Source organism: Amphiura filiformis, chromosome 13, assembly GCF_039555335.1.
Source record: "Amphiura filiformis chromosome 13, Afil_fr2py, whole genome shotgun sequence".
Lineage (NCBI taxonomy): Eukaryota > Metazoa > Echinodermata > Ophiuroidea > Amphilepidida > Amphiuridae > Amphiura > Amphiura filiformis.
The window spans coordinates 7,476,604-7,492,388 of NC_092640.1; the positions used below are offsets into that span (position 1 = coordinate 7,476,604).

General features: G+C 38.6%; 1 protein-coding gene across 1 annotated transcript in view; it reads left to right on the forward strand.

Annotated features, from left to right (window-relative positions):
- Window positions 1-13,735, forward strand: part of LOC140167186 (methyltransferase-like protein 27) — a 28,503-nt gene extending 14,768 nt beyond the window's left edge. The window contains exons 5-6 of the mRNA XM_072190547.1: window positions 6,231-6,323; window positions 12,470-13,735. Coding sequence (XP_072046648.1) covers window positions 6,231-6,323; window positions 12,470-12,660 — 284 coding nt within the window. The 3' untranslated portion in view covers window positions 12,661-13,735. The remainder of the gene's footprint in view (window positions 1-6,230; window positions 6,324-12,469) is intronic.
- The last annotated feature ends 2,050 nt before the right edge of the window (window positions 13,736-15,785 follow it).

The window sequence follows — 15,785 nt, forward strand, 5'->3', positions numbered from 1 at the left end:
AATGCAAAATATTATGTCCCGTGGCGTTCATTTGGCGGCCATCTTGGATTCCGACAAAATTCAATTAAATTGACATAACTTTTGAACTAGACATCATAGGAAGACAAATGACCCCATTTTTCAGGATAATGTGGACATAAGCAATCAATTAAAAGGGTTATTTTCATGATTTAAACATGTTGGATACATTAAAATGCAAAATATTACTAAAAATATTATCTTCGAGGTATACTCGTCTGTATAGGCTATAATATGAGCTCTTTTTGGTACATTGAGAAGGATATTTTGATGTTATTGATTTATTTACTATTTTCTCTTCTAGGTGCATGACTTAACTTATTATTAGCTATAACTGGTGTTAGTGAACTACACATCGTAGCATAGTTATAGTGAAGTGGTGGATAATCATGCCAAAACGCAAGGGTGATAAAGGTACTGAGTCAGACTCACTGCAGAAACGTCCTCCTGTAAATTGTATTTTACATGTGAGTGGTATTGAGCATTTAGATTTTACGCCGCTCAGTAAAGTAGGGGGCTCTGCCACTGACAAGCTGGTTCAGTTACATGACATTCGCGACAAAAGACACATTGAACCTCATGATTCACCCTATCGCATGGATGATGTCTGTAATCACATTCCGGAGAGTCTTGCTGGTGTAGATTTTGAAACAATTGGATATCATAGAGGCTGCTACCAAAACTTTACTGAAAATCAATATCGTTTGAAATGTAGTGCAGGAACTAATGAAGCTTCAACATCACAATCCTCTCGTAACCGTAAATTACCATTATCAACCATGTCAACTGCCATGCGACTGTTCCCTCCAGAATGTATCTTTTGTGAAAGACTGGAAATGAAAGTGTCTGGAAAGACAGAGATGCATCAAATTCCCAGCATTCAAGGACAAAGACGGAGCATTTAAGGAGCCTAATTGGAAACAGATTTAGCCTCGGGCACTAGAACTAGGACTACATCGTCTACATAGCATGGTGCAAGGTGAGGACCTGTTTGCAAAAGAGGCGAATTTCCACTATTCCTGTCGAGATTCTTTCAACACGAAGTACACAACTTACCTGCGTGATGAAGCGAAAGCGACAACTGAAACAGAGCAGGATCGTAAAGCTGCTGCACATCTGCTGGCATTCACTGTTGTCCTTGATTTCATTCAAGACCGAGTTGTTGGGCAGAAGGAGGTTATGTTACTTAGATCGCTGAGTCTTCTGTACAATCATACAAGAGTTTGAAAGAAGTGGTTTCCCAATCCAGAGTACAGAAGTGACAAGCTGAAGGTCCGACTTGAGAACCATGATATTCATGACTCGATCATCTTTGCCAAGTTTTATCCGGGTGACAAAGGCTATATCACCTACAACTTGGTCTACGGCGCCATCATCTCTGTCGCAGACGCGGTGACTTATTCATATAAGCTGGGGTTCAAAGATAAGTATAAGGATGTGGCCCTGTTTGTTCTACCAAACTACCAAAGCACATGCTGCACTAGTATCGGGCACCTCTATAGAAGCAAACAACTCACCACTATCTTCAGTAAGCTGGGTCACTGTGAGACATGCAACTTCGCCTTAGGAACTAGAGACAGTGCTGGTTAAGGTTTCCACATAATACTCCGCAGATCATTACCAGCAAGGGAAACGACGTGTTTCATCTCGTATGGGACAATCTAAACAATACAATGACGAATATCCATGGCTAAAATGTTGTGAACAGCACTGGTGGGATAATGATACAAGATGTGAAACCCGGGTTTGATACCACTAACCAGGATCGAACTCTCCCTCTCTACGCGCTGAGCAAGGTGCGCTCCCTAAAGGTAGATACACCTGAGACCATGGCTCCTGATCCTGTTCACATCTGTGGAAGCTATTGGGAGAAGCAACCTGTCCCAGGGTTTGGTGGCTGATCTCATTACCAGTGGCTGCCTACGTAGTGTATTGACAGGGAAGGCTTATGCAAAAGCACTGTACTGCCTCTAAACAGTTGGTGAAGCCGGTGAAGCGCTTGTTAATTGAGCGATTCATTGAGGAGGAGAACGTGGAGGTCACCAACCCCAAGACCTTGCTGAATCTCGTACAGACATGTACTCCTCGTGAGACCCTCGACCTCGCTTTACAGGACCCCTCCACTTTCACAATGCTTGTGAAGTATGTCACATATGAAGACGAAGACATACTCCTGACCCACTTGGATGGTGGCATCCTCTGACCACTTTAGAAGCTCCTTCAAAGTCGAATATTCGGTGAAGGGGTGATGGATAGGGGTGAAATAGTCGATAGTTGACTTTCTTTGGGGTTTCACACCGGTAGCTAAGAGGAAGCCACCAAACCCTGGGACAGGCTGCTTCTCCCCACTGCTTCCCGTGTAAATGACCAGACACGATATTCTTTGAGATGCATGTTGAGTACATTTCGCTATTTATCATGGGCGGAGTGAACACGGTTCCCTCAGGAAATTTGGGCCCGACTTGACTACAGATATGAACAGAAGCCATGGTCTCGGGTATATCTACGCTCGTAGAGAGGAGAGTCCGATCCTGGTTAGTAGTGGTATCAAACCCGGGTTTCACATCTTGTATCATTATCCTACCAATGCTATTCACCACGTTTGACCCATGAATATTCGTCATTGTTTTGTTTAGATTGTCCCATTCGAGATGAAACACATCCTTTCCCTCGCCGGTAATGATCTGCGGAGTAAAGGATGTGGAAACCTCATCAAGATCCTTGGCCAGCACTGTCTCAAGTTCCAAGGCGAAGTTATATGTCTCAGTGTCACAGTTATATCCAGCTTACTGAGAATAGTGGCGAGTTGTTTGCTTCTGTAGAGGTGCCGGATGATAGTGCAGAGCAGTATGTGCTTTGGTAGTTTTCAGTCACCGTGTCTCCTACAGAGATGCTTCCGCCGTGTCTCCGTCAGAGATGCTTCCGCTGTAGACCAGGTTGTTGGTGATATACCCTTTGTCACCTAGATGAAATTTGGCATAGGCGATCGAGTCATGGATAATGTGGTTCTCAAGTAGGACCTTCAGCTTCTCATTTGCCTCTCTTGCAAAGAGGTCCTCACCTAGCGCCATGCTATGTAGACGATGTAGTCCTAGTTCTAGTGCCCGATGCTCAATCTGTTTCCAAGTAGGCTCCTTAAATGCTCTGTCTTTGTCCTTGAATACTGGGAATTTGATGCGTCTCTCAGTCTTTCCAGACACTTTAATTTCCAGTCTTTCACAAAAGATACATTCTGGAGGGAACAGTCGCATGACAGTTGATAATTGTAATTTACGGTTATGAGAGGATTGTGATGTTGAAGCTTCATTAGTTCCTGCACTACATTTCAAACGATATTGATTTTTAGTAAAGTTTTGGTAGCAGCCTCGATGATATCCAATTGTTTCTACATAAATCTACACAAGCAAGACTCTCCGGAATGTGATTACAGACATCATCCATGCGATAGGGTGAATCATGAGGTTCAATGTGTCTTTTGTCGCAAATGTCATGTAGCTGAGCCAGCTTGTCAGTGGCGGAGCCCCTTACTTTACTGAGCGGCGTATAATCTAGATGCTCAATACCACTCACATGTAAAATACAATTTACAGGAGGACGTTTCTGCAGTGAGTCTGACTCAGTATCTTTATCACCCTTGCGTTTTGGCATGATTATCCACCACTTCACTATAACTATGCTACAATTTTTAGTTCACTAACACCAGTTCTAGCTAATAATAAGTTAAGTCATGCACCTAGAAGAGAAAATATGAAATAAATCAATAACATCAAAATATCCTTCTCAATGTACCAAAAAGAGCTCCTATTATACAGACGAGTATGCCTTGAAGATACAATTTTTAGTAATATTTAGCATTTTAATGTATCCAACATGTTTAAATCATGAAAATAACCCTTTTAATTGATTGCTCATGTCCACATTATCCCGAAAAATGGGGTCATTTGTCTTCCTATGATGTCTAGTTCAAAAGTTATGTCAATTTAATTGAATTTTGTCGGAATCCAAGATGGCCGCCAAATGAACGTCATGGGACATAATATTTTGCATTTTAATGTATCCAACATATTTAAATCATGAAAATAAACCTTTTAATTGATTGCTCATGTCCACATTATCCCGAAAAATGGGGTCATTTGTCTTCCTATGATGTCGAGTTCAAAAGTTATGTCAATTAAATTGAAATTTGTCGGAATCCAAGGTGGCCGCCAAATGAACCCCATGGGACAATATTTAATTTTAGGAACATCAAAATTCATTTACTAGACACCTTCAGGATTACAAAATGTAAGTTAGAAAAAAAGCACTCGGTGCATGGGAATCCCTCTGGTGACTATACTAAAACACATGTCAGTAACCAAGCAGTTGTCCAACTGACACAACGGTAAAATGCACTGATACGGAACAGCTTCCGGGACCACATTCACAGGAGAATAATTGGAACCCAACAAAAGAAATCTGTTGGGGTGTGAATTTTGGTCCAGGAAGGTGTTCCATGTCAGTGCATTTTGCGGTTGTGTCAGTTGGGCAGCTGCTTGGTTACTGACATGTGTTTAGAGTAGAGTATTGAAGTAATCCTGTGTGCAGTTTTTGTTCATTTTTATGGAGAGGATTTTAAGATATGACCTTGTGAAAAATTATAAGTTTCTTTTTGAGGCCAGTTTAGTTGCCCGTGGCACAGCGGTCAATCATTTCATATTTTCACTCCGGTTCGAACCTGGGTACAACCTGATTTTTTGTTAAATCCCAGGCAAAAATTTATGTATGAGTCATGCCCATGATCATGCAAAGATCTTGCCATGAACATGCCAAGAACATGCCCTATTTTCGCTAGCATGAATTTTCATGAATTTGGGAAATTTTGATGGGTTGTTCATGCTCACCCATGAATATTCATGCCCTGGCATGCTTTTTTTTTGTTATGCGTGTAGTCATAGCCTTGACATGTTCAGGGCATGTTCATGTGTAACTCATGGGCATGGACCGCGGTCAATGTCAAATTCTCTCTACATCCATACCCATTAATCTTTTTATTCAAGGGCGTCAATTACAATTTTAATGGGTTCAAAATTCACCACCCATGAATCCTTGATAGAGGATTTTCATGCCACAAAACAAAAGAATCAGAATGCCACGTTCATGCAATGATTTGCATAGCAACCAGTAGCGAAATTTGGGAATACCCATGATTTTTTTTGCCTGGGATGTTTTATTAACCATTTATTGCCATAAATGCCCATAAATTCCTTATTTATGGGTAACTCATGGCATGAATAATAGTCAATGTCAAATTTTCTCTACTTCCATACCCATTAATCTTTTATTCAAGGGCGTCAATTACAATTTTAATGGGTTCAAAATTAACCACCCATGAATCCTTGATAGAGGATTTTCATGCCACAAAACAAAAGAATCAGAATGTCTTGCCATGTTCATGGCATGAACATGCCACGTTCATTCAATGATTTGCATACATTACATGCCGAACACGATAGGATTTCAGGTAATATTACTTAAAAATATTTCTCATAGCGCTAATAATCTGTTTGCTTCCCTCAATAGCTAGCTTCTGATTCAACAAGTAACTGGGGGGGCGGTGTCCAACCTTCAAGTAATTATTTTGTGTAAGCTAACCCTAAGCCTATTCATAACCTAATCCTAACCCTAATTCTAACAATAATCCTAACCCTAAACTAATCCTAACCAATCACTGACAGTGCCTGTTTCAAGTCTACAAGCCTCCATGCATGATCGTCTGCCGAATTCTACTACCTGCTTCGACCGGAGTTTTAACCCTGGCAATATTGGGTAGCCGTGTTAACGTAATTATGACTGAAATCCTATCGTATTTGACCAGTAATGTAGCAACCAGTTGCGAATTTTGGGAATACCCATGATTTTTTTTGCCTGGGATGTTTTATTAACCATTTATTGTCATAAATCAAGGATAAAATAATGTTAAACATCCCTTGCTATTGTGATATTATGAAAATAAAAACATATATCAATTTTTAATAATTTGCCATAAAATCGCCTATTTCAAAAATTATTTGATATCAGAAGGACATTCCTCGTATTCAAAATACAATTTGGTATGTCTGATGTGCTCTCATGTCCTACAAAATACTGTGCAAACGTTGCTACCACAGCCCTTAAGAAAGTACCAGCATTCTTCAAATTCTTGAGACACCCTGTACTATTACTATTAATTTAAGATACGTATGACGCATTGGTGTGTGCAGGAAGTTTCTATCCTGGACATCTGAACCAATCGAGTTTCCCCGAAATGGTACGGCTTGTCAAACCAGGTAGGTGACATGTTTGAATCTGTAAATATATCGAAGAACTAAGCCTATACTCGTATTAGTAATCAAATAATGACAGTACCAACAAGATGACAAAGTTAGATTTTGTGGAAAATTTTCATTCACGCATAACATTTTTTAAATTCATTATGTGCTACGCCCTATCAAAGCATTTCCCGACTATTTGGTAATTTTTTTAATCCAAATCAGAGCAATTTTGAGTTTTGACCGCTGTATAACCTTTGACTACATATCTCTCTTATTGCTCAAGGGTGTCCACTGGGCACTTGTTTTTTTTACCTCTCAGCATGTTTAATCAACTGTAAATAAGAAAATGTTATTTGTACACAAATTTACACTAAAGGAGAAAGAAAAGAAGGAATCTAGTAGACTATAAATCATACTCATAGTATTTGGGGGGGGGGTCGTGTCCTGACATTTGACATGACATCGATTTGTCTAAATTGTGTTTCTTCGCGCAATAATCGCTACTCAATCCGGCTGTTGACCGTTAAATTATCAAAATATGTCTGCAAGTGAGCCACAAGGTGAACTTATTAATCTTTAGACGGATATATAAAAGCGTCTAGTAGCATTAGAAATCAAAGTAATGGGAAAAAACACGAGGAATCGAAATCGATATTCACATATCGGCAACATATTTGGCGGGAAATGAGAACATAAAAGCAGATTGGCTATCATGACTTAATCCAGGCTACGAATGGAAACTTTACCCGCAGCATTTCCACTGGTTGGACATTGTTTGTGGTCCACACACGGTAGATCGGTTTGTAACAGTACCCAACTGTCAAGATACAACCACAGATTTTACAATCCGAAGTCCGAGGGAGTCGATGGTGCTCTGGCACAGCAGAATTGGGGTCAGAGAACAATAATGTAAATCCTCCGTTTTGCATGTCCGTTTTCGCAATCTCTTAAATGATCTTCAATTGGCCGACCAGGCACAGTTTCAATATACGCTCAGTTGAGCGCCCTCTATGTTTAAGATTTATGGCAGACAGTTACGCAAAAGTTTGCATTGAGACGAATAAATATTTTCCGCCGTTAGACATTGCACCGGTTGCGGAATTCATGTGTCTTGTCGCGGATTCTTCTCCAAAATTGAGACCAATTCTTCGATGTACCGTGGCAGCCACGACGGCTATGTATCAGGCGTCAGGTGATGCCAATCCTGCGGATATTATACTGAAATCAGGAGAATTAAGGTTGCACTTGAAAAAAGCAACATTAATGAACCAATGACACGATCGACAGTAATGCCAGGCAAAACGAACACTAAAACCATGCATTTAAAGAAGGCTTATGAATAATTAAGTAGCTGTTATTATTATTATTATTATTCAAGGTTTATTGAAAAAAGCATATCGTAGACAAATGGTGAATTAAGATTAACAACTACTAGTATTTTAAGCTGTTGCGATTTGGCAATTCACAGCATGCGAATGGTAGAGAGCTTTGGCAAAAATTACATCGATCATTTCATAGCGAGTGTGTATATAGAAGAACTCAAATATCACAGATGACGTACCCTCGTATATACTTTTATATAAATGCGCTTTTATAAATGCGCACTTGACATCTACAAGTCGCCATACCGTGTTCAAAGATGTAAGGTGCCCGGATGTACATAGACTCCACACACAAAAGTATAGGCGAAAATGACAGGTTGCAAAGAAATAATGGCATTTATTGCAAAGGGCAAAATAATTTGACCCGAAACATAAACTTCTTTATTTGGGTTTTCCATTACGGAAAAGAACAATTAACGACGGAAAAGCTCGATATAGCTGCTTTAAAAACCTTATACAGGGTGTCCCAGAATGATCTATACCGGGAAAGATGGAATTTTCTAGGTATAAAGGGCATGTTGAATGGTCATATTGTTTTGCATTTTAAGTTCTACATATATTTAGCTTTCTCAGATTTTTTAGATTTTAAAAATTGGACGTTTCTAGTAGAAGTTATAGAAGATTGCGTAAAAATGGTGAATTCTAAGTTTTGACAACGCAACCTATTTTGAAAATCTGTAACATTACAAACCGTTCAGCACAAAGTTATTTAAAAAAAGTTATGCAGGTATTTTAGTTGTGCCCTGTTCATATTTCCACTAAATAGCCGATATCTATCTATTATTTATGACGTTACGAAGCAATCATTATATGGAATTAAAGATTTGTGGCCTAATCCCATTCTCTCTTTGGCGGTAGTTTTAAATATAGTTATTGTGGTGTGAGGTCCATGTCATTTGAAATGCTTGCAGAGATCGAACTGGTTGTGGTATAGAAAAGACGGCTCCTCAATTTACTGTACAGCAGCGTGGATTTCTTTCAAAAACTTACTGGCAAACCGGCAGCTATGTTGAGACGCAAAAAAGATTCATTAGACGATAGTGTATAACGTAAAGACGTTTGACGAGCATGGAACTGTCAGGAATCGGCAGAGTGAAGCTTCAGGTGCTCGTAAGACTGTAAGAACTAGAGCGAACCTTGCAGCTGTCCGGCAAGCTTTAAGGCGCAACCACTGATCTCTATAGAGATCAGTGGGCGCAACCCCAACAGTAGTTGTCGTCGAAATGCTGTGCCAAACATCCCACGTTCTTCATTTAATCGTATTGTGCCATTTTTCAAAGGTATGCGAGTTGTTTTTCATCGATTTTACATTATTGCATGCCACGCCAAAACAAATAAAGGTAGCGTGCTGAAATTAACAGAATAAGTAGGAGACATATCCAACATTATAATGCTGGTATCAAAAATAGATACACTGTCCGTCTTCTATTTTTAGTTATTTTTGCAAACACGGTACAAATCATTCTGGGACACCCTGTATTTCATTATTTTCGTGCTAAATGGGCGTGGCAATTGGCCATATTGATGGCAAAATGGGATTCTTACGGGCATTAAGGTTAGAACTGCGTAGCTGCCGATGATGTTATTTGATAATGTTTGCACATGATGATAGGGAACTTGGGGGCCTGTCACTTTCTTCGGAAGGAATGGGTCATGAATTAATTTATTTGGGAGTCAAGAGAAATATTTCCCCTCCCCCTGTAGTGCCGCCACTGAAAATAACCCTGACCCTAATTTTAACGTAAATTGACGAAACTATAACTTTAGCCCTTTTTGGAATAATGACCCTCTGGAACTAATAGGCTAGATGTTCCCGCCCGATCCCATCAACCCTAACTTACTCATTCGCTCGCTCACGTTCAATTTAGTATCAAAATGGACAAAAAAACAAATTCAAAATGTGTTTTTAGCACCTTTTTGTGTCTCCGCATGCTAAATCGGTAATCTGTACACCCTTTTACGTACAACTTAGAGTATAAACACGTAGATGACTGTACATGATCTAATCATCCCGGCTGGAAGATGTTGAGGGAGATGTATACTATACATCAACGTCACATGTAATGCATGGTTTATTCGGCCAGTATGGCAAGTTAGATCGTCATACACATTATTGTCGTGCAAAGGGGGGATGGTGGGTTTTGCCTGGCCGAAAGGGGGAACAAATAATATTCCCAAAATAATAAGTAAGTACATAAGTAAAAATAATAAATAAATAAATAAATAAATAAATAAATAAATAAATAAATAAATAAATAAATTTGGTCACGTGTGCATTTATAAAAGCGCATTTATATACATAACCGAAGTCTACTGGTTGTAAAGAGGATTCAAACAACATACACTGTAATAAGTTATACATAATGTTTTGATAATGTTAATTTACATGTCGTGGCTTTTGAGCCGCAATATTGTGGAATAGCAAGTTTTTTAGCTTGATATATAAACTAAATAAAATAAAGGCGTTTCGCCAACCTCACTGAGGTATAAAGAAAAAAAACATAAACTTTTGAATCCAATATAGATGGTTTTGAGGTGTTCTAGTGGTAAACCAAACCGCTTGAGAATAAATAAACGCCAACTGGCACGTTTAACAACGTTTGATATGTGTATATCCCATTTAAGATCTTTTGTGATTTAAGCCCCAATAATCTTGACACAACTGAAAAAAAAAACCCAGAAATCAAATCAAATACTGGAACTTACGATTGATCCCGTGAGAGACGGCGATCAATTCCTTTTAGTGCCTGGTCCCACGCTTGCGAGAGTTGAAAGCGAAGTCCTCCTGTCCTGTTCAGCGGCGGGCTAAATGGGCTTATATTGGAGAAACTAAACAATCCCTTAGAGCTACGATCGGCCAACACCGCAGGCCTAGCTCGACGAAGCCCGGAACTCGGACGTTTTTAACCACAACAACAAGTCGCCATACCGTGTTCAAAGATGTAAGGTGCCCGGATGTACACAAACTCCACACACAAAAGTATAGGCGAAAATGACAGGTTGCAAAGAAATAATGGCATTTATTGCAAAGGGCAAAATAATTTGACCCGAAACATAAACTTCTTTATTTGGGCTTTCCATTACGGAAAAGAATAATTAACGACGGAAAAGCTCGATATAGCTGCTTTAAAAACCTTATATTTCATTATTTTCGTGCTAAATGGGCGTGACAATTGGCCATATTGATGGCAAAATGGGATTCTTACGGGCATTAAGCTGCCGATGATATTATTTGATAATGTTTGCACGTGATGATAGGGAACTTGGGGGCCTGTCACTTTCTTCGGAAGGAATGGGTCATGAATTAATTTATTTGGGAGTCAAGAGAAATATTTCCCCTCCCCCTGTAGTGCCGCCACTGAACATAACCCTGACCCTAATTTTAACGTAAATTGACGAAACTATTACTTCAGCCCTTTTTGGAATAATGACCCTCTCGAACTAATAGGCTAGATGTCCCCGCCCGATCCCATCAACCCTAACTTACTCATTCGCTCGCTCACGTTCAATTTAGTATCAAAATGGACAAAAAACAAATTCAAAATGTGTTTTTTAGCACCTTTTTGTGTCTCCGCATGCTAAATCGGTAATCTGTACAACCTTTTACGTACAACTTAAAGTATAAACACGTAGATGACTGTACATGATCTAATCATTCCGGCTGGAAGATGTTGAGGAAGATGTATACTATACATCACTCTCATACGTTATATGACAATTTGACGTACAATTTACGTATGTAATGCATGGTTTATTCGGCCAGTATGGCAAGTTAGATCGTCATACACATTATTGTCGTGGTATGAGTGCAAAGGGGGGATGATGGGTTTTGCCTGGCCGAAAGGGGGAACAAATAATATTCCTAAAATAATAAGTAAGTACATAAGTAAAAATAATAAATAAATAAAAAATTAATCTGGTCACGTGTGCATTTATAAAAGCGCATTTATATATATAACCGATATCTACTGGTTGTAAAGAGGATTCAAACAACATACACTTTTTGAGGTCTTCTAGTGGTAAACCAAACCGCTTGAGAATAAATAAACGCCAACTGGCACGTTTAACAACGTTTGATATGTGTATATCCCATTTAAGATCTTTTGTGATTTGAGCCCCAATAATCTTGACACAACTGAAAAAAACCCCAGAAATCACGTGAGAGACGGCGATGAATTCCTTTTAGTGCCTGGTCCCACGCGTGCGAGAGTTGAAAGCGAAGTCCTCCTGTCCTGTTCAGCGGCGGGCTAAATGGGCTTATATTGGAGAAACTAAACAATCCCTTAGAGCTACGATCGGCCAACACCGCAGGCCTAGCTCGACGAAGCCCGGAACTCGGACGTTTTTAACCACAACAAAACCACGGGTTATACCTCTAATTCCGAAGACGTCATCATTCTGGACAAGGAGGAACGCTGGTTTGAAAGGGATGTGCGCGAAGCTGTCTGGGAGAGAGTCGAAAGCCCGTCGCTGAACAGGACAGGGGGCTACACTTTCAACTCTCGCGCGCGTGGGACCGGGTACTGAAAGGAATTGATCGCCGTCTCTCACGTGACCAATTGACCTAATCAGTCACCTGCTGATGTCCGAGGCTAAGTGTTATTACTTTCAGGAAATCTACGCCATACTGACATATACGTTACGAATTAAAAAACAAAAACATACCTGATGAACCAGTTTCAAGATTCAACTTGTTATTCAACTGTAACCTGGCAACCAGCAACCTCACTTTTTTCCGTTTTGATAAAAGAACATATTTTTGTTAATTTTGCTTTATAGGCGGGATTATTGTTGTAGCTTTCAGAGAGGAGCTTTTGCGGACTGCAGACGAGTTTAACGACAATAAATTCGACCAAGCTATCCAGAAGTTAGTTGATGAGAAGAAGTGGACGGTAGTCTCGAGAAAAATTTACCCCGGTCACTTTCACGACAAACAAGGAATTGCCCTAGTGTTCAAAGTCCAGAAGTAAAGAGCAAAACAGAAACTGGAAACGGTTTTACATAAATTACAACTTATTCCTCAACCCACCCACAGCCTCGGTCTCGGGAACATTTGCACTTAATCATGTAATAAGATTTGCAATTTGCATAATTATTAATCTGACCAACCAGAAAACTCACTTTTTGGCTAGATGTGACCCTTGGGAGATAGAGTTAATGTCATACCACTGCACATGGTTGGGATCATGTCATCACGAAACTTACTCGGCGTTTATTATTATTATTATTATTATTATTATTATTATTATTATTTCTATTATTAATATTATTTAAAATTTAGCCACTGGATGACCTTTGACCTCGGATGACCTTGATTATATTTTTACACGTCCTCATATGCAGGATTGCACCCACCAGGTTTAAACCTGATAGGACGAAGTGATGACCTTTGACCTTGGCTGACCTCAATTATATATATGCCCTTGGTATCAAGCATTCCGCCCACCAAGTTCGATCGGACAAAGTTTGAAATCCACGACCTTTTCCCAATACCTATCTATATCTGAAATATAGCCGGACAGACACACCTCATTTTATTCCGCACATACTTATATTTCCCATGTATCAAGGATTCCACCCACGAAGTTTGAGCCCGTTCGGGCAAAGTTTGCAATTTGAACCCTCCGTGATGACCTTTGGCTTAGGTTGACCTCAATTACATATTATTCCCTTGGTATCAAGTATTCCGCCCACCAAATTCGATCGGACAAAGTTTGAAATCCACGACCTTTTCCCGATACCTACCCAGCAAACATAAAACGTTTTCGACATCATTAATAAAAGGTTATAAAAGGTTGTCAGAAAACGTTTAAATGTCGGTTTATATAAAGGGTACATTAATGGTATAAAACGTTTTCATAACATTAGATAACATTTGTTGGTAATTTACTGCACAGCAAACACAAATGTTTTACAGAAACCATTTAAATGTCGGGTTATATAAAGGGTATAAAAACGTTTTAATAACATTCCAAAAACATTTATGAAAACTTGGTACAAATCATTTTAAACACCATGTTATTTTGGGGTTGAAAAAATATTTTGCAAAAAATGTTTGCCCAAAATATTAACAATAACGTTTTTAAAATATTTTTACGACCTTTATATAACCCGACATTTAAATGTTATTAAAACGTTTTGTAAAAAAACATTTTAAGAACATTTCTGTGTTTGCTGGGTGCAAATATTTTAACATGTTATTTAAGTGTTGAGAAAATATTTGACCAAAAATGTTTGCAAAAATAGTTTTCACTGACATTTCGAAAACATTTTAAAAATATTGTTGTAGTGTGTTTTCATACAAAACGTTTTAAAACGATTTCATGACCTTTATATAACTCGACATTTTAATGTTATTAAAACGTTTTTACCCAAACCAAAACCCAAAATATAACTTATTTAAAACGTTTTAAAAACGTTTTTGTGTTTGCTGGATATCTATATCAGAAATATAGCTCGACAGACAGACCCCCCCCGACACATCTCCTACGTGCGCGGACATTCAAAGCAAGGGCATGATATATACACGTGTGTATTGTGTGTATGTCCCGGCATTCAAAGCGAGGACATTTTTAAGTGCAACACATCGGTAATCGCGCATACAAAGTGAGGAAATAGCCTATACCCCCATACCCCCTATAGGAAGAGTGTTATTCAATGAACATAGTTACAAAGCGAGGACTCGGATTTTGACCTCACTTTCAGTTCAGTTCAGTTCAGTTTTTATTTCATCCAATCAATTATACATGTAAACATAATACAGAATAATAATTTCTTATGACATAGTAGTGCGGAACAGTTCACCCCTAGCTGTGAGAATAACTGATAGTGATGCTACCATGCGTATATTTAATTTGTAGCTTATCCGTGAATGCGTTTTTACATTGTATAATGTAATAAATGTAAGTTGTAATTTAAGATGTAATTTTAAAAGTGTATTCTAACGTTTGACCCTATATGACCTTTGACCTCGAGTAACCTCAGTTTGATTTTGTTCATGCTCTAGTGATATGGAGAATTACTTTCACCAAGTTTAAGCCAAATAGAGTGAAGTTTAAAATTTAGCCACTGGATGACCTTTGACCTCGGGTAACCTCGATTATATTTTTACGTGTTCCGCTCATTCGAAAAAGTTTAAGCTTGATCGGACAATGTTTGAAATTTGAACCCTCCATAATGACATTTTATTTTAAGGGAAATGCTATTTTCTAAAAACAGAATAAAGTTATAAAATGTTTTTATTCCACGTCGGGAAAAATGTATTCCACTAAAGAATAAAGTAAGTACTAAGTCTACAGTGTATTCCGTCTATTTTTTCCTTTCAAATGGACCTTTCCTTTTTAAAGGGATTTTATTCATTTTTCCTTAAGCTTGTATTAAAGGTGTGAAAATACCAAAATAAACCAAGAAAACATTTCCACATAAATAAATGCATTTTTATTCCCCAAGATAATGTCTGAAAAAAGCATTTGTTGTAACGGCAGCCGATAGACCTAATTTATCCCCCCCTAAAAAAGGTATGAAAATACCCCAAAATACTTACCAGGTTCTGTTCATCTGCATCTCTTTTTGCAAACAAACCCCAACCCGTACCCCCCCAAAAAAAAACACACCCCAAAACAGGGTAAACATCACATGTATCAAGTTAAATACACAAGAAGGTTTTGTTGTAACATGGTTTACATAGGTTCACATGTAATAATAATAAAATGGTACAGTTAAAATCTTTACATAAGATATCTACAGAGTCACTGTGACATTTGCTTCAATGCTAAAACCAAGTAATACTGACGCACAATTCTAAACAGCATCTTTTGCACATAGTTCAGTGGGATTTGAAAAGTAAGTGGCAGTTGAAACTCTAGTGGTAACACTTTCGCAGTGCACGATGGGGCTTCCTTAAATCATCCTCTGAATTGAATCGGAGTAGATTTTGGCGGGAAAAGGTCATCGAACTTTACACAGGGTCAAATTTCAAAGCAAAATAGTTCAATAGGCCTCAATGGGATTTGACCTATATTGCGCTGTGTTACCTATCCCTATTTGAATTATTTTATCACAACGAACAATTTGACACGTCAAAATCGGAGCACTT